This window comes from Petromyzon marinus, unplaced genomic scaffold, assembly GCF_048934315.1.
Source record: "Petromyzon marinus isolate PM22_M1 ecotype Great Lakes invasive population unplaced genomic scaffold, UKy_Petmar_22M1.pri1.0 PM_Scaffold_1, whole genome shotgun sequence".
Classification (NCBI taxonomy): Eukaryota; Metazoa; Chordata; class Hyperoartia; order Petromyzontiformes; family Petromyzontidae; genus Petromyzon; species Petromyzon marinus.
The window spans coordinates 3,552,187-3,572,209 of NW_027423057.1; the positions used below are offsets into that span (position 1 = coordinate 3,552,187).

Below are 20,023 nucleotides of genomic sequence, written 5' to 3' on the forward strand. Positions count from 1 at the left end.
GCCAGAGAAGAAACTTGTCGCTTCCATGTTTTATTTTCATCCGACGTCCCATTAGCGAAATCCAGAGCGTGACGGACTCATATGGAGTCGACCTCCTGTAATTTTTCTGGTCTCATTCTCACCACAGGTGAAGGCAGAGCCACACATCAACGTGCCAATGGGGCCACGGTTGAAGTGGTGGGGCCACGGTTGAAGTGGCGGTGGCCACGGGTCATGTGGCCTCTATGTATTTTCCATGTTGAAGGCCGATTGCCCCAAACATTGCCCGTCATATGCAGTGTCACTGAATAACGTGTGAAACATACTGTAGCATATACAAAATTGTATTTTCTTCATACATTAAATACAATAAACACAATAAACATGAAATGCGTATAGGACATTTATAACTCTCTCAATGACCAAACTTGTATTTTATGAACACACTTATACGAGCAAAATATGACAAAAGTGTTCCAGATTTCAGTTTCAATTGAGACTGAAATCCGGAATCATTACCCCCTACTGACAGACTAATAATACCCGCTCGCAGGCCAAGTGCTGATTCACCTTGGGGCCTCGCCTGGTATAGAGGTCGTGGGTTAAATCCCGACGCCTGTATATCTGGAGTTTGCATGTTCTCCCTGTGACCGCGTGGATTTTTCTCTGGGTCCTTCGGTTTTTCCCTCCACATTTAGAAACATGCGTTTAAAAGTATTTGGCTGCTATATATTTCTGCGTGACAAGCCACTTTATAGCGCTTTCATTTGTGGCCCGGTCGTTCCTGAAAGAGAGCTATACAGCTGAGTGGGCCTTACCTGGTAAAATAAAAAGAGATTAGTTTTGTTAGTTTATTTTGTGCCACAGGGGGACAGCTACAGGGGGGGGGTGCCCATTAAAATGGTCGAGATGAGATGCAACTTAAGGCGCTTGTGACTTCCCAAAAATATTATTTATGGCAGGTTTTCACATCTAAACATCCCGGGTGGCATTGAAGCCAAGAGCTCCCACCCTAGGTGAGTAGCTACGAGAGCGGTGCTGTGCACGGCGACACGCCACTTTCTCCATCTGCCTGACTTGGTATTTTCTTTTTTGTTACTTAAATAAATGTTAATGTTTCGTTTTGTGTACGCGTGTATGTACACCGTTTGGGGAGCGGTGGTGCAGCAGTTAGCGCACTACGAACTCAGCCATCTGAGTACGTGGTGTGGGGTGTGTATAACATCGCAAAACTGGGGAGGACAAAGGCAGCCAGACGTGGGGCTGGCCACAAAACCACTTCTGTGCCATGCCGGCCATCATAGGTGCTACCCGTTAACAGCACTTGCCCCAGCAATCTGTTAACGGCGATACGGAGTACCTTTGTCTTTTTGTGCAATTGTGTGCTTCTGTGTGCGACGCATGCGACGATGTGCATGTTTGTGTTTGATAAATGTACATCCGCAATGTGTGTGTGACGCGTATAATGCGCGTGTGTGACGACGGTTGGAACAGCGATTCACGCACTGCCCTATCCACGCGGCGACCTCTCCTCAACGTCTCGAGCCTCGGCGGAGAGCGCCGCGAGGTTCGACTCCAACTCCGGCTTTCCAGGGACAAACTCCCCCCCCAATGCCCCTCCCCCCAGGCCCATGGGGGGGGGGGGAAGTCGCTCCCCTCCCTCACTCCACGCTCAGGAACTTCCTCTTCTTCGCCGTGTTCATGTACGGTCGCCAAGGCCACTCCACCTCGGCGGTGGCCGCGTTGTCCAGCGTGCCCAGTTTAATCTCATAGACTGCGCGACACACAAAAGCAAAGATCCCCCCCATGCAGCCTTTAACAGACGGCGTGCGAAAAGCACTGTTCGTGTGTTAGCATGTAGGAAAGCCAGCACGGCACACCAAGGGGTGGGTGTGGGTGGCCAGCATTACGTCCGATCATATTTGAATTTACACATCGCATCCGGGGTGGGGGAATGCGAGTCGGGTCACGGTACAGCAAATGTGATCAGAGCAGCGACCCCACCGACTCAAGTTCCGATCCGCTCTACAAGTCACCCGCGGGCCACCTAGCCCGAGGCTAGACTCTTACATTCAGCCCATCATCCTCTCAGGGGTCGATAAAATTTACAACCACTTCCTAGGGAAGTCCACAAGGAATGTGGAATTTCCACCGCCTCTGCTGGGGTGTAAAGTGGAGACGAGTAACAATGTGTCAGGCAGACTTACGCTCCATCTCGAATCACGGTCCCACCTCCTTCAACTCGATGTCCTTGCCGTCGCGCTTGTAGACGTTGTGCCTGTTGGGAGGGGGGAAGGGGGGCACAGAAGTCACGGGAGGGGTCGCGGCAAGTCACACGGACGGCGCTGGACTCTCATTACGCGTCCTCGCAGACGTTTGCCAGTTAGAGGCCAGCGGCCACCCTGTTTAAAACTGCGGATGCATTAACAAATGAACAACATTACGCGCCTTCAGCTTCAGAGATGGCGTTAAATAAAAACTCTGTACTGTTGCTCGAAAACTAAAGTAAAACTAAACTATTTTTATTTTACCACTGAGCTATGTAGCTCTTTTTCACATAAAAATGTATAGCAGCAAAATACTCGAAATTCAAGTTTCTAAATGCGTAGGGAAAAACCCGGAGGACCCGGAGAAAAATCAAAGTGACCAGGAGGAGAACATGCAAACTCCGAATATACAGGCGGACACACACACCTGGCCCAAAAGTCTGCTCACTCTTTCCCATTCCGAGACATCTGCAAGTTGCCGGGTGGTAGGTGTCACGTTCACCGCTGAATCTCGGTACGCGCGAGCGGCTCGGCGTTAATTTTATTTATAGAGGCGTAGCGCTGCTGTTTTTAAAAGGCGTTGCCCTCACCGCAGAGAACCGTAGTGACACGACCGGCACTCTATGGAACAAAACTGTGCCACACGCCCTCCCGCATAGTCTTATGGGAACAAAAGGTATGTCTTCAAGTCAGAAGACGTACTTGAGTTTTTCTTACGGTTCCGTTTCGACGACGTATATGTACATCATGGAAATGAGAAAGGGTTATAGCCTATACGAGGGATCTTTGTGCTTTGGGGATGGGGGAGGAAGATGTGGGTGAGACTGGCACGGTGCCCGCACGCACCCTCTTTCCGAGTCGCGACGTGAAGTTGTGCATCACGAGGTGTGGGAATGCCTCGGACATCATGTCCACGTCCGGATGTCGTGCCGCATCACCACGCTCGAGAGTGTCAAGTACACCGTGGTATCGTACCACGTGTCACATGAACAGCATGCCGGAAAGTTAGACACACCACAGGTGTCACACAGACTGTACTGGAGAGTTAAACAGACTGCCCTTCCATCTGCGGCATCATACCACATCACACCACATACACAGTTAAAACACCACAATTCCATGTCTGCAGCGTCATACTACACACCGCACATCGTACGCACAGCTAAATACACCTCCATCCCCGTCTGTTGCACCGCATCACACACGTCACACCATGCATCACACCGGGGAGCGGGAGCGGAGTGGCTATCTCATTACACTACAAATCCGGTGACCTGACTTCGATTTCCGGTGTGTCCAAGCATCGACAGTGGGGAGACAAAAGGGGCCAGATGCGGTAATGACCACACCACCCACCCCGCCGTGTGCCCTGCCGGCCTTCGTAGGTCGCTCGACAAACAGCACTTGCCCTGACAGCCTGTTAAAGGCTACACGGGGGAGCTTTGTCGACTGCGGTGCGTGCGCGTGCCTGGCATACCGCGGTGCTCATGCAGGACGATGAAGTCGTTGACGGCGTTGGCGCAGCACGCCCACACCAGCGCCTGCAGCTTGTGGCCTCCGTGGTTCATCGGCTGAGCGTTCGGCAGGATCAGCTTCATCTCCTGCGGTGGTGGTGGGAGGGTGGTGGTGGTGTGGTAACATGACAGCAAGCGGTCACACGCCGAGTCCGCTCTTCCCACCGGCGTCCGTCCCGGCCACGCTGCTTTCGCCCCCCCCACTTCCCCGCCCCCCCACTGTATCCGACTCGGGTTGTGTTGTTTGTTTTTTCCATTGCGGAAGCCGAGCCGAGCCGTGCCGGTATACGGGGTCGCCAAACCCCGTGTTGGCACAACTGGGATGCACCATTGGAAAAACTTTACTATTTTTATTTTACCAGGTAAGGCCCACTGAGCTATGCAGCTCTTTTCCAGAAGCGACCTGGCCACAAATCATAGCTCAACTAAGTGGCTTATCGCCATGTGGAAATTTATAGCAGCCAAATACTCTTAAACGGACGTTGATTCTAAATGCGGAGGGAAAAACCGGAGGACCTGGAGAGAAATCCACGCGACTCCTCGGAAAGAGGCACGCAACTCCAAATATACAGCAGGCATCAGGGTCAGGATTGAACCTGCGACCTCCTGTATACCAGGTGAGGGAGTTAACATCTCGCCACAGTGGCGCCCCCAATGGTACATCTTTCCGTGACCACCGACCGTGCGTAGTGCTACAGTAGATACATTTTCGATGAATGGAAGGGATCGGTCATCGCGAAAAGGCGGACTGAATCGCGAGGAATGAAGTTGACAAAAGCTGCATGCACCAAACCAAAGTGTCCAACGCTCCACCACTTACGACCCCCCCCCACCACACAGCCTCCACCTTTCATCAACAACCAGATTTCTTCTGGTTAACTCAACGGATGCGAGTTGTCTCACACTGCACAAGCCCGATGATTGGTCGACACGACTCGTGTGAGGTGCAAGGAACTGATTCTAAAGCCGATAGAGAACACGTGTGTGTGTGCGGTAATTTAGCAGTTAGCATGCTGCCCCACAAACCTAGTGACCCGAGGTTTATTTCCGTTCATGGCCAACACCAGTGGCGATTATCTGAACTGGTCCTGGGCCTCCCCTAGATCAACTCAGCCTCAAACGAGTACCTAGTGTGGTGTTTAAACATCATTACCAGAGAGATAAAGGTGGCCAGTTGTGGTGCTAGCCACCTACACCCTCGCAAACAGCACCTGTCCCAAAAACCTGTTAAGGCTATATGGGGGACCTCTGTCTTTGCGCGCTTGTACACATGCAATACACGAGGACCCACATTCCTCGTGTGACCCCAAACCCTGTAGCCCCTGCGACCCCGTGCCCGCACCTTGATGAACTGCTTGAGGAGGGAGCTGGGGTCGCGTGAGGTCGTCGCCATGATGTGTGGGTCCTTCACGCCGGCTCAGCGGTACTCGTCATCCATGTGGCTGCTCACTCCTACTGACACGGGGGGGGGGGGGGGTGGATAGAAAGAGGTGGTAGATGGGGCAGGGGGGACGGAGAGGGTAGGTTATCATTTGCCATACTTCACCGTGCAGGTGAGTGCAGGTGTGTGTGTGGGTGGATGGAAGGAGCGACCAGGAATGGTTGAGAATATCACTCTGCAGTGATCGCGTTGATTTTGTGTAGCGAGCTGAGCAATAATGAGACCTGGATGAGTCCCAATTGCAAGAGTGGGTGGGTGATATGGCAGGTGAGTGGGTAAATTGAGTAAAATGATGAGTGAGTGAATGAGTGCGTCAGTGCATGTTAAACCTCTTTGTTACAGCACGTAGCCAACCGTGGTAATCGGAAGTGTGACAAACTAACCACAAAAAGTAGTTCTCAAGAAATGAGTTTGTCAATCTAGACGATGATTTAAAAGTGCAAAGCTCCAGTGGCTTCCTAATATTGTAAGGAAGACCGCTCCAGAAGGAAGACTGCTCCAGAAGAACACGTTATGTGGTGACCACGGCCTTCATTTGACATTCCACCAAAATTTACACCAGCCATCACACACACACGGCCGACTCTTTTTCCACGTTCACGCCACGGGATTTTTCAAAGTCCACTTGGGAAGCAATCGCCGTGCAGTATTTACGGTCAACGCAACTGCGGCATTAAACCCATTAAACCGGTGGGGGGGGGGGGGGGTTGAGGGCCCGCCGTTCTCGAACCGCGAACCTCCGCGGCAAAACGCGGTGCCACCGCTTGGCAGGAAGGACCGACGGCGAGCCGGGGATGCACGCCGACTCGGCGTGTCTAGCGGGCGGAGACGCGCGACGCTTATCCCCCTGCCTCAAGAGTCTCGCGAGAAGGAAGAGAGAGAGAAAGATGCGAGGAGACGTGATGGTGAGGGATGTGAGATCACCCTCCCCTCCCTGGTCGAATTCCACGGCCTTCTGGAGTTCAAGCGCCTCCCACCGCAGGTCCGTAGGCAGCACCAGGTTTTCTTCGGTGACGACGTCAGGGGGACAGGGGGCAGTGGGTAGGGGGCGGGCAGGAGAGAATTAACAAGGAAGAAAAATCATGCGCACGCATGGATTCATTTGGAAACGCTTTCCACGCGCGGTTGTCTTCTCGCCTGTATTGTCAGACCGTCTTGTCCCATCTTAGTCCGTCTTGCGTGTCTCATTGTCTCTAGATCCGTCTCTAGTCTGTCTTGCGTGTCTCAATGTCTCTAGTCTGTCTCGCTGTCTCTCGTCCGTCTTGTCGTCGCGACCCCATCTCTAGATCCGTCTCGCCGCCCGTTACCATCGAGCGCCCTCTTGAGCCGCGCCTTCTCCTCTACGAGGATCTTCTTGGCCTCCTGCGCCTTGCGGTAGAGGTACTCGCCGTGCAGTTGCGCCTCCTCAGCTGCACCACCAAACAAAGACAAAGATCCCCCATGTAGCCTTCGACAGGACTGTCGGGTACAAGTGCTGTTAACGAGCAGCAGCTTTGATACACGAAGGGGGGTAGGTGGCCAGCACCACATCCGGCCGCCTTAATCTCCCCAGTGGCGATGTTTACACAACGCACCAGGTACTCATTTGAGGCTGAGTTGACCAAGGGGAGGCCCAGGAACGGAATCGTCACCAGTGTTGGCCATGAGCGGGAATTGAACTCGGGTCGCTGGGTTCGTAGTGCAGCGTAGTGCTAATCGCGAGACGACCATAAACAACAACCGCCATTCGCCACGAAGTGGTGGAGATGTCACCACGGCGCTCGTGCCAGGCTATGTGCAGGTTAAGGCCACATGAAGCGTCGAACGCCCGCTGGCAGCAGGAGGTCACAGACAGACAGACCCAGGTTGCCATTGGTTGCTTGACTGAGATGACTGGCCGATGCACCACCTGTGCCCCCGACTGTGCTACACCACCGCTCCCACCTACACAAACTCTCTTGCGCTATACTCTTTGGTTCTTTCGGTAAAGTCATATAGGCATAAAATATAAAATAAATTAAATCACGACGTTTCGGGCGCAACACAAGCGTCCATCATCAGGTGGGACAAACCACAGCAAGAAACAATTGCCGACGTGGGCAAAAGAGCTGCTGTAAACAAGAGACTATATAGGTAAGAGAAGGGGGGAGGATCAGGGAGGAGAGATAGAGAGGGGGGGGGGGTATGAGGAGGGGAGTGCTGAAGAGAGCGGGGCTGGGAGTGGGAAGCTTAAGAAATTAGAGATGCGGAAAGTTAAGGCAACACCATAAAGCAGTTAAGGTTTTACCTGGTTAATAACATTCTTCCAATGATTACTCAATTTGTATCCATCTTCTCGGTTGAAGTTATGTCTGTGTTTATATATCTGGATGGCTTCATGAACAAACCTTTGATAGTAGCCCGAAGGTTTGCAGAGCGGCACCACGATACTCCTAGCGACGTCGTTGATTAATGTCTGTAATTAATATCGATGGTGAATCTCTGTAATTAATATCGATGATTCGATTCCACGAGAACAGATTCCACAAGAATCGATTCCACAACTATTTTAGTAAAGCGAAGTACGCGATTCGATTCAAACGTGTTCGTTCCGGTCTCATCAGAATCGGTATTGATTCTGTGCTGGAGGAATCCAATGAGCTATAAAGCTCTTTGATCACAGATGTGCCAGTAGGGGGCACGGGGTCAAACGTCACAACAAACAATACAAAAACGATAGGAGTGCAAAGGGAATGGTAGCAAACCACTAAAAATAGATGAAATAAACCATATAAGTTCATACTCTTTGGTTCTTTCGGTAAGAAGTCTCGCTCTCCGTTCCACCCACTACAACTGGCGTCAGAAGTAGCCAAATAGTAAGATGAATCGCTATAATGGAGACGCGAAGAAAAACTCGTACCAGGGCTCCAGTGGAAGAGGAGGACGACTCAACACCACTGGGGTTGGCAGCCCCGGAAGGGGGAGGAGAAGCGACGACGGCCGAGCTGCTCACTGCCCGGCCGCCCGGCGGCTCACCACCGTCGGAGAGGGCGCTTCAGGTGGCTCACTCCCGCCTCGCCCAACTCCTGCACGCGGCGGTATCCATCCTCGACGAAATACATCGCGGGTTATAACCACAACAAATATAATCACAATCACTGCGACCATAATCGCCATAACCACAAATATAATCATAACCACCAGCTACATAACCACAAGTATAAACACTACTGCCACAAATATAACCATAACCACCACAACCATAACAACCAACATAACCACCACAACAACCACAATGATGCTGATACACTCTCACACCATGTGGGTCCCCTTGTCTCCTTGTGTCTCCCTGTGGGTGAGTGGATGGGTTGGCGAGAGAGTCGGTGGGTTGGCAAGAGAGTCGGTGGGTTGGTGAGAGAGTGGGTGGGTGGCAGAGTGAGTGACCGGTGGCAGAGTGAGTGACCGGTGACTAAGTGGGTGGGTGGCAGTGGGTGACCGGTGACCAAGTGGGTGGGTGGCAGTGGGTGACCGGTGACGAAGTGGGTGAGAGAGTGGGTGGCTGAGTGGGTGGCCGAGTGGGTGGCTGAGTGAATTGGTGAGTGGATGAGTGCCAGAGTGGGTGGGTCAATGGCTGAGTGGGTGGGTGAGAATCAGTATGTTTTTGCTGGAGGAATCCGATGAGCTATGAAGCTCTTTTTCATAGATGCCCAGAGAGTGGCTGAGTGGGTGGCTGAGTGAGTGTCGGTGGGTGTGAGTGGGAATGAAATCTAACCTGCACCTCTGCATTGCAAATCCAGCGAGCTAACGCCCTGCGTGTGGTGGGGTAAAGTGTGGGCATGGCCACTTTGCTCCAACACGTCCGGACCAGCGTGGAAGAGTAGACCAAATACCTCTATATAGCGGCCTCTAGTGGATGCCTTTTCCAGCAGCAGGCGATTCGCATCCACAACAAACCCGTCCCTCCAGGGATAAAAACACACGGCAGTCTGGGAGTGCCTCTCATCAGCTATGGCTCAACACGAGGGCCACTCTGGGGCCGGTTTCCACCGTCAGCGCCTCATCATCAGCAGCAGCAGGGCCGGGCTCTGCTTGAAGCAGCGCCGTGAACTCAGCAGGCGTCTAGGACGTGACGGCTGTGGGCCAGGCGCCTCCTCCTCTGTCTCCCCCCACCACCGCCGCCACTGCTGATGTGTGCACACCGCGCGAGGTTCTCACCTTCAGGCTGAGTCGACGTAGAGGAGGCCCAGCGAGCCGCCGCTTCAGAAGCTTTCGCGAGCCACTGACGGTGGCCGTGAGCGGGAAACCAAATCAGCCGCTCGCCACCCACAATCCACAGCGCGCGCCGCCTCCACTCGCCCCCTGCCTGACTGTAAGTAGCAGCGGGGGGAGGGGGGTGGGCAATGGGGGCGTGAGGGGGGGGGGGGTTTGAGGGGGAGCATGGGCGGGGGTTGCCAGGGGGGGCAAGGGGGGTCGCGAGGGGGGGGATGTTGGGGGGGGGGGGTTGTGAAGGGGGAGGGGCAGGGGGGGAAAGAGGGAGCATGGGGGAGGAGCTTAGGTGAGGGGGAGGAGCTAATGGCTATTACACCACGCCGCGTCTCGCGCCACGTGCTTCCCCTGGCAGTTTGGCCGTTAGGCGTGGAACCGAGCTGTGGGTGAGTGGTGGCGGTGGTGGTGTGAGTCTTTCTATGTGAGTCTGTGTGTGAGTCTCTCTAAGTGAGTCTCTGTGTGAGTCTGTGTACGTGTGTGTGGGTCTGTGTGAGTCTGTGTGTAGCAGTGACCCGGTCTCAAATGAGTACCTGGTGCGATGCGTAAACATCGCCACTGGGGAGACAAAGGCGGTCGGGCGTGGTGCTAACCACCCACCCCTTCGTTTACCGTGCCGGCCTTCATACGTACTGCTTGCTAACAGCACTTGCCCCTACAGCCTGTTAAGGCTCTATGAGGATCGTTGTCTTTGGTGTCCTGTATTAGCAGGAGGAGGAGTGGTGGTGTTAATGTTGGTGGTATTAGTGGTGGTGGTGTTAGTGATGGTGGTGTTAGTGGTGGTGGTTGTTCGAGGTATTGTTGCTGGTGTTAGTGATGGTGGTGTTGGTGGTATTAGTGGTGGTCGTGTTAGTGATGGTGGTATTATTGGTGGTATTATTGGTGGTAGTGTTAGTGGTGGTGGTGTTAGTGGTAGTGGTGTTGGTGGTGGTGGAGTTGATGTTGGTGGTGGTGTTTTTAGGGTTCGTAGTGTTAGTGGTGGTGTTAGGAGTGGTGTTAGTGCTGGTGTTAGTTGTGGTGTTAGTTGAGGGGAGCGGTAGTGTAGCGGTTAACGTGCTGCGCTACAAACCTGGCGACCCGGGTTCGATTTCCGCTCACGGCCAACACCAGCAACGATTATCTGAACCGGTCCTGGGCCTCCCCTAGGTAGACTCAGCCTCAAATGAATACCTGGTACGATGTGTAAACATCGCCGCTAGGGAGACAAAGGCGGCCAGGCGTGGTGTTAGCCACCCACCCCCTCGTGTGCCATGCCGACCTTTATAGGTGCTCGCTAGCAGAAATTGCCCCTACAGTATATTCAGGCTATACGGGGGATCTGTCTTTGTTAGTGGTGGTGGTGTTAGTAGTGGTGTTAGTGGTGGTGCTAGTGGTGGTGTTTGTCGCGGTGTTGCTGGTGTCCGAACAAAGGAGCGACGCTCACAACAACGACCTTTGACCTGGGCGGCTGAAATGTAGCACGTTGGCACAGTCATCTCAGTCAGTCAACTCTTGGCACCTGGGTCTGACCTGTGACCTGTCAGTGAGCCTTCAGCATTTCACGTGGTCTCAAAGTGCACCTGGCCTGGCATTTGCTGCTGCTTAGTGGCAAATGGCGGTCTTTGTTGTTTTTGTTGTGTTTCGTGTTGTGGGTGAGTGGTGAGGTTGTAAGTCTGTGATGATGATGTGAGTCCGTGTTGATGATGAGAGTCCGCATTGTGACATGACGCGTGTTTAGACATGAGTATTGTCGCACACCATCGGTTTTGTGTGACCCTCACCTGCGTCTCCCGCTCTCCACGCAGAGACCCGGACCGTGCGAGAAACGCAGTGAGCTCTGAGCACCCTACTCTGCAAGTTGCTGCCATGGAGGTACGTGTGGCTCTTCAACTCGTGTGGTAAAATATGGGTGGACGTGTGTTTTCCCCTCGACTTGTGCCTACCTGTCACCTACCTGTATACCTGGATGTGCTTCTCCTTGTCCGCCTGAGTATGTGTATGTCTATCAGAGTGTGTCTCCGAGATCCTGTTGGTGTGCCTGCCTGTCTACGCGTGAGCATTTACAGCACTATTATCTATCCACTGATGAATGAGAATGCCTTCCTCCCTGAGACCTTGCTACCCCTCAAATGCTGTGATGGAATAATCCGCCAAGCGCCGATTTTGTCGCACCATCTCTCTGGTGGCTCTCCTCTCCGATGTGTTTCCTTCCTTGGCTGCCGCTCCGTTATTATTCTTCACTATCAGCCATTGTTGTCCCTCCTTGCCATGGCTCGTCATGCCCGATCCCCAATCACTCTTTAACAATTTGAACAATCCCTGCGTGTGACCTCAAAATCCACGCATCTTTCATTGTTAATCCAAGCATGGCATCTGATATTGGCCAAATATTCCAATGCTGAGAAACAACAACATCTCGGCAGGACCCTCCTGAATGTGGAGCCCAGGATCTCAGAGATGCTGGCTCAGTGCTCGCCTTCTGCACTTGCTCCAACATCTTAATCAAGCCTATGTGGTGGACCTTTGTCTTTGTGTGTGTGTAGATGAGCCGAGCTGGAGAGGCTCGGAGTAACGACACGTCTTGCACCACGTGGAGTGCGCTGTCCTCAGACGGCACCGGCTCCATCTGTAGCAAATCGCCGAAAGGTAAGAACAGTAATGAGGGACGTCACAGTGGCCACGGTAAATAGTGGGACATCATGATGGCCATGTTGCATGGGGGACGTCACAGTGCCTTTGGTGTATGAGAGATTTTATGGTGATTGTATGGGTGATATCAAGATAGCAATGCTACATGGGGGACTTAATGGTAATCATGTTTTGATTTAAAGCTTTCGTGGCTGCAGGGATTCATATTCTTGGTTCTTTCGGTAAAATCACGTAGAAGGGCAACAATAAAATTATAAAAATATAAAACAATAAAAATCTCACGACGTTTCGACTGCAACACAAGTAATCATCATCAGGTGTGAAAACCACAGCAAGAACCACAGCAAGAAAAATTGAAATTTTCTTGCTGTGGTTTTCACACCTGATGATGATTGCTTGTGTTGCAGTCGAAATGTCGTGAGAACTGTATTATTTTATTATTTTATTGTTTCCCTTCTACGTGACTTTACCGAAAGAACCAAGAATATGGTAATCATGTTGCATTAGAGACTGCATCATGGTTGCCATGTTACATGGGGGACTTCATGGTGGCCATGTTGCATGGGGATAATTATCTGTGCTCTGGCCTCAGTACTGAAACAACATCAAACGCTTTCAGAATTGCTTCTGCGGCCATCTTGAATGCTCTTCCAATATTAGGAAACCACTGAAGCTATCCGCGTTTAAATCATCAAGTTTGACAACTAATATCTATACTCATTCGCTCTTTCGGTAATGTCACCTAGGTAGAAATAAAATAAAACAAATCACGACGTTTCTATCGCAACACAATCAATCTTCATCAGGTGGAACAACCACAGCAATAATAAAATGCTGAAGTAGGTGAGAGAGCTGTTGTGGCAAGAGGTTATCGGTAAGAAAGGGGGGAGGAGCAAGGGGGGGAGAGAGAGGGGAGCTGCGTGAGCGCTAGGGGGAGAAGAAGTGAGGCTGGGGGGGGACGTAGGCGGAGGTAGAAGTGGTAAGCTGAGTATGGGACATGGTGGGAAAGTAAATCTGAAAAATCTACTAGTACCTGGCGCGTGTGATGGAAACAACCACAACCAGTTAAGGCTTTACCTAGTTAATAACATCCATCGAATGATTGCTCAATTTGTATCCATCTTCTCGGTTGAAGTTATGTCTATGTTTGTATATCTGGATGGCTTCATGAAAAAACCTTTGATAGTTACCTGAAGGTTTGCAGAGTACCTTGGTCTCGGAAAAAAACAATATCACGCGAGCCCACAGCGTTATAACAATGGTCAGACACGGCAGAGGTATTGGTTCTGCGATGTTTCAGATCTGCCTTGTGTTCGCTAACACGGTCCGCGACATGTCAATTCGTTTTCCCAATGTAACTGCTACCGCAGGTACAACTCAGTTTGTCGACTCCAGGATATTGCATGTCAGGATGGGATTAGATCACGGATTTTGTGTACTGTATTGAATCGGACTTGGATCTTGTGTTTGTTTAAGATTTTGGAAATATTTTTGGTAACACCTGCTATGTATGGTAAAGTGATGGTCTTGATAGGCGTCTCAGTGGATTGTTTCTACATGGTTGGAGAAACAGCTTTGCGAATAATGCTGTCCCAGTACCCATTCATCTTAAGAGTCTGGTGTACGTGTTCCAGTTCACTGGCTTGGTGGTGTTGGTTGCAAATGCAGTGGCCCTATGGTGTAGTGGTTTGATGAGGGAATTCTTCTGCGCCGGATGGTGGTGGGAATTAGGTTTTAGATAGGTCTCTTCTCAAACAAAACATCCAGGAATTAGTAGCTTACCATCATTCTCCACTTCCATGGTGAATTTGATGGATGGGTGTATGGAATTTATGTTGTTGAGAAATTGATTCAATGTTGGCAGGCCATGTGGCCAAATGACGAAAGTGTGATCTGCGTATCTCTTCCACAAGGAAGGACGTTGGGTGCATGTCTGGATGACATCAGTTTCAAATTTCTCCATGAAAACATTCGCTATCACTGGTGATAAGGGGGGACCCATGTGGGTACCTTCATTTTGTTTGTAGAAAGTACCATTCCTGGTGAAGTAAGTGCTGGTTCAGCGTTTCTACTGCTGCATGCATTTTTTTTCCGCCTGAGGACGACCGCTTGTGTTGCGATCGAAACGTCGTCATTTATTTTATTTTATCCATATGTGACTTTACCGAAAAAAACAAAGAGGAAGTGTTAGTAAGGCAGTTCCTAACCAAAGTTGGTACATCAGCATTCAGTCCATGTTGGACCAAGTCTTCAATTATTGCTAAGGTGTCAGGTACAGGAACCTTGGTGAACAGAAAGACTACATCAAAGCTGACGAGCAAATCATCTGGGGACAGTGAAATGCCTTTGATTAGAGAGATAAAGTGAGCTGAGTTTCATACTGCTGAGGTAGTCTTGCCCGTGAATGGAAGCAAGGTCTCAGACAGAAATTGGGCCAGTTTGTAGGGAGGTGAGTTGATAGTGGAAACGATGGGTCGAAGTGGAGTATCTTCTTTATGGATTTTTGGAAGACCATATAATCTGGGTGGTCTATTAGCAGAAGGTTTTAGGGAGAACTGCTTGAATGGTTCGATTAGAGAAGTCGAATTGGTAATGATATTGTTTGTTTTTAAAGCCAGGCAGTTGGTCGGATCTTTGTTGATTTTGGTGTAATTGCTATCATTAAGAAGGTCCTGGATTATGTTGCTGAATGTGGTTTTATCCATGACGACAGTAGCATTGCCCTTGTTGGCTGAGAGGATGACTTTGTCCTCTCTATTTTTTAATTTGGTGAGTTCAGAGCGCTCGTCCTTGCTGATGTTATTAATAGGATTCTTAGCATTTTTAAAGATGGTGGCAATTTTAAATCTTGCCACGTCTGTCGGGATGTGTCCCAAGCCTTTGAGGGCTACATCTACCTGGGTTTTTATATCATCCACTGGGATGTGTTTGAGGGTGACAGCAAAATTCAGCCCTCTAGCTAGTACCGATTTTAGGCTATCGGAGATTGTGCTGTTACTCTGATTAATAGCAGTCTTTTTTATGTGTGGATCTGGTTTCTTTTTTGACAAGTTATTGAATTTAGCAATAAGGTTAACCTTGCATTTGGAAGACATTGTTGTGGCAGAAGAAGCAGTCATGTTATCTACAAGGTTCCAATCAGATGCGGACATTTTATCTGTTAATGTTAAGTGTGATTGTAGGAGACATTTGTCTAAATTATCAAGTTCAAGCCGGAGTAGTCTTATCCTCTCTGAGATTAGAGAAAGGCTAGCTCTGAATAAGATCCGTTTAGAGTTGGGTTAAGTGACAGAAGCAGATGTGAGTTTAAATGTGGTCGGTATTATCTTGTTGTCGCGGCATCTCTTCAGAAAGGTGAGTGACTCGATCATGTGAGCCTTCTTGTCTCGCAGTCTGTTAATGGTTCTAACAGATGTGTGGAACCTATTTGCGTGGTTAGTTTATTAACCTTCCCCCACACTGTTGATTAGCACCATTGGCTACATGCGGTGCAAAATAATTTCAACATACATAGCTGGGATTGGCAAAAACATCCCAATCCTGAAATATTTACTCTATAAATTGCTCAAAAGTTTGGTTCACACACCTGTTGTTGTTATTCTCCTCGTGCCTACAGAAATCCTGGCTCACTTTGGCCCTCACTTGACCGACCGCGAAAAGCTGGAGCTCGCAGCCATGCAAGAAGTGTGGTACTTTGCGCTCGACAACAAACCCAAGGGATGCAACAGGCATGGATATGATGACGACGAACGTAATTACATTCTGGTGAGGCTCACCACAAAACTACAGCCTTGGGGGCGGTCACAGGGCCCAGAGATAGCGGGGTTTGTGGCTTCTTATTATTGCACCTGAATTACCAACCAGGGCACACACCAACGCGCTTCAAAATCAGAATGTTTAATCCCGAGTAAAGCCCTTTTAGATAAGAAGCAATTTTTCAAGGGAATCTTCGCCAGCAGACAGTATCAAAGCATTCGACAATTACACCCACTCACACACTTACTCACCCACCCCCAGACGCACTCACTTGCTGACTCACTCACTCATTCACCCACTGAATCACTCACCGACCCACTCGCCCACTCACCAATGCACTCACCCGCACACATCTGAATCAGAAGTTTATTTCCCGAGTAAAGCCCATTGAGCTCAGAAGCTCTTTTTAAGGGTGACTCAGCCAGCAGACATCTGAGCATTCCAAATTACGGTTAAAATAACTTCATAATTCCAAGCAAATGTTTTTGTTAAAATTACATTCTCACTTCTTAAACGTTGTGATTTTAACAATAGTCAGTTTAAATGATTGTACCTTTTGTTCAGTTCCGACATGATCACCTCCACTACCGCTATGAGGTGCTCAAGATGATTGGGGAAGGAGGTCAAGGCCAGGTGATCCAGTGCCTTGACCACAAGAGGAACACCCTGGTAGCTGTAAAGATCCTGGTGTCACCGTCGAGGTAAGACTTCAGAGACGTGCCATCACGAGGCCGACGTTGTTAAGTCCATTGCCGTGCAATGCGGTGGTGACACTCATGCTTCACAGCGAGAAGGGGGGCCTTGGTTCGGCTCCTGACTCGGGCACCATCGTGTGTGGAGTGTGTACCTTCTACCCCTGTTCTGCATCGGTTCCTTCTAGGTACTCTGGTTTTTCGTCTCTAAAGCTTAAAATACATACACACACAGTGTGAACTGGTATCGGCCAAAACATCCCATTGCTACAAGATTACCTCCACATTACAGTAAGTCATCATTTAATGCTGTAGATACATTCATGAAAAGTTCCGCGTTAAGCGAAAAAGCATTGAGCGAAAAGAATCTCTCCATAAATAATGTAACAATAAAGTTTGGCGAGATGCAATGTATGCATACACTGTGAGATGATGAGACCAATAACTGAGGCTATGCTATAGTAATAGGTTTTACCCTTTTAACTGGCACAAAAACTGACACCTTCTTTGGTTCTTTCGGTAATGTCACGTAGAATGAGAATAAAATAATAAAATAATACAATAAAATTCTCACGACGTTTCGGCCACAATGCAAGCGGCCGTCTTCAGGTGAAAGTTACAGACCTGTCGGGACGACAGAGCTCAACACACCCGAGACGGCTTTTCTTAGAGCTTAGTCTCCACTGGTGTTGGACCAGAAGAGTGGAGACTAGGCTCTAAGAAAAGCCGTCTCGGGTGTGGACCAATCAAATTCAAGGACAGTGCATATTATTATCAGAGTTGTCTCTTTTGTTTGCATTTTGACTGCTTGTGTTGTGGTTATTGCAAACATGATGCCTTGAATAAAGGTGTCAGTTTTTGTGCCAGTTAAAAGGGTAAAACCTATTACTATATCTTGTTACTGGCAAAGGAGGTCTCATAATGAGGCTATGCTGTCACGTTACTTTTATCATTCCGAGTACTGTATCATACCGCTCAACAGTGCAGCTCAAAAAAGTATTTTGTTGTCGACTACTCACAAACCACGTCATGATGGGCTTATTCCGTGTTATAATGGGTGCGTATCTTGTTAGAATGTGCGTGTTCCATGTTGTAATGGTCGCGTTTCTTGTTACAACGGACACATTCTGCATTGTGTAAAAAGTGTTGAAGAACCACGTTATAACGAAAACGCGTTGTTTTAACGGGCGTTTGCATTTAGTTTTCCCGAATGACCAATCCGATTTGAATGGCTCTTCACCTTCAAATCCTATTGGGTACCCTACGCCAGCTCCTGCGCCCCGTATGGTACCAATGAGAGTCGAGAACGCTACTCTAGCTCACAATGCCGTTAGACCTGGTGAAAGTATATTTAATTATTAATTCTGAATAGCATTTGCCTCTGGGTGTCCCTTAAGCAAGTGTAAGTTATTAATTTGTGGACTTCCTCTGCGCAGCTCCAAGGAAGAAACATTGCAGAGGATGGAGCTCCAGATAGCTCTGGAACTTCAGAGTGAGGACAGCAATGAAGATTACAACGTCATCAAAGTCCTAAACAGCTTTGATTTCAGGGGACACCACTGCCTTGTCCTGGAGCTGTTGAAGTATGTACCGCGTGTTCCATCTCCCCCTCCCTCCGCTAATAGCGTGGTTAACTGATTAACTAAACAAACTTTTTTTGTTTTCGTGGGAAAGTCCACTGACCTATTAGTTATTTTTTTGTTTAAGCGACCTGCCCACAAATGATAGCTTAACAAAGTAACTTATCACGTGGAAATGTATAGCAGCCAAATACTACGAATGCATGTCGATTCGAAATGTGGAGGGGAAAACCAGAGGACCTACAGAATAATCCACATGATCACAGGGAGAACATGCAAACTCCAAATGTACATGCGTCAGGTTCGGGATCAAACCCCACGACCTTACCAGGCGGAGTTGTTATCTTCTCCCCATGGATAACCCTCTACCACCTGGCAAAAATTCCAATGAAATCAAGTTGTCAAGTGGGCAAATGAGCCAACTAATTTGGTTTATCGACAAACCAACGACCTGAACCTACACTGAACTATGACTCTGAATATTGGTCGTGAACATGCACGAACAATATTAAGATTGTTGTTAGCAGAATCAGCACAGCATTTAAGGAGATGACACTGACACTGTGTTGGTGTTGTTTCTGCTTTTGTCTCTCTCACAGGGAGAGCCTTTATGATGTGATGAGAGAATCGGGGTTCCGGTTGGACATGGAAATGGTGAAAAGTTATACCAGGGGAATCCTCATGTTCCTGTCCCACATCTCTTCCAGGAACATAGTTCACGCGGACATCAAGCCAGTGAGTGGACACAGCATTCAGTATGATTTTGTTGCAGAGGCGTATTGTTAGCAGGGAATCGTTCCACGGAGAAAACCGGCCACATTAGTCACAAGGTCTATGCGTTCGCTGTTTCCATCTAACTGGAAGGAGGCAGGGTCATTGTACCCCTGGTGAAGATAATGCGGTATGAATTAAACTGTAGTGTAGAGTCGTGTCGGTATTGGGGACTCACCATAGACAAAACCGGCAACGTTGATCACAGCGTTGCCCCAGTCCTTCGGAGACAGAAGCTGGAGCAAATAAAGACTATTTCCTAAGTGTGCCAAACGTGTATTTTGACCTGACAGCTGCCCGTTGTCGGCTTCCACACTGCGAATGGAAAACTTCCGAAGACAAACGCGCGGTGGATAGCGTCATGGAATACGCGAGCTCTCATGTGTAGCTTTTGGTCCGTAACCCGTTAAAGGGCACTCTTGCAGCTGTGAGCTCAATGCACTCTCCTGTCAGGAACCATGATCAGTTGTCAATAGAGCTGCCCTCCTTTACTTCGATGGTCCCTTAGAGTGCTTTGAACATGAGCCTCAAATCAAATCTCTTTTCTAGATGCAATTGAAAGGGGCAACCCCCAGTAATAGCTGTCAACAAACATCAAATGTTGCACTTGACTGACGCTCGTTGACGGCACTACGCCTCGTCTAGTTCCCGTGTTTAGCGTAGGTGGTGGTACGTGATCGTTCCACTGCTGGCTGAATGTTATCGGCATAACCTCTGCATTTGAATTCATTCTGCCCCTTCTCCTGCAGGAAAATGTTCTCATCAAGGACACCGTGACCGGCACTGTGAGGGTCACGGACTTTGGCACGAGCTTTTTTGTGGAAAGTCAACGTGAGTGACCTCTCCTGGGTGTGAGCGTCTGCGTGTGGGTGTTTGTCTGATTGTGTATATGTGTGAGTATCTGCGTGTCTGTACATGTGACTGTTCATGTGTGTGATGAAGATGCTGTTTAAGAAACAGTGAGTACACAAACACATATATGTGTTGTTCTTGTGATTGGTGTGCAGCTATGAATGTTGGTGGGACTCTGGAATACTCGGCTCCGGAGCTGCACTTGGGCTACAGCTTGACCTGTGGCGTAGACATGTGGGCGCTGGGTTGCACGGTGGCGGAGTTGGCGACGGGCAGGCAATTATTTCAGTCCGACAGTGACAAAGATTACCTCCCGCGCTGC

General features: G+C 49.5%; 1 protein-coding gene and 1 long non-coding RNA gene across 3 annotated transcripts; both read right to left on the reverse strand.

The window, feature by feature from the left end:
* Positions 1–307: 307 nt before the first annotated feature.
* Positions 308–2,461, reverse strand: LOC142922516 (uncharacterized). The gene is made up of 2 exons (XR_012940115.1): positions 2,187–2,461; positions 308–1,753 (listed from the first exon to the last, which is right to left on the reverse strand). It is a non-coding gene; the product is annotated as an uncharacterized LOC142922516 (long non-coding RNA).
* A 560-nt stretch (positions 2,462–3,021) lies between these two features.
* LOC142922517 (U3 small nucleolar ribonucleoprotein IMP4-like) lies at positions 3,022–9,575 on the reverse strand. 2 transcript variants are annotated; one of them, XM_076063319.1, is made up of 6 exons: positions 9,375–9,575; positions 8,080–8,266; positions 6,509–6,610; positions 6,126–6,206; positions 5,103–5,212; positions 3,022–3,847 (listed from the first exon to the last, which is right to left on the reverse strand). In XM_076063319.1, the coding sequence occupies exons 5-6, from the start codon at positions 5,151–5,153 to the stop codon at positions 3,674–3,676; spliced, it is 225 nt and encodes a 74-aa protein (XP_075919434.1). In that variant the 5' UTR covers positions 5,154–5,212; positions 6,126–6,206; positions 6,509–6,610; positions 8,080–8,266; positions 9,375–9,575; the 3' UTR covers positions 3,022–3,673. The 2 variants fall into 2 exon arrangements, with proteins under 2 accessions (XP_075919434.1, XP_075919435.1); XM_076063320.1 differs by lacking the exon at positions 9,375–9,575 and having other exon boundaries at positions 8,080–9,302.
* Positions 9,576–20,023: the final 10,448 nt, after the last annotated feature.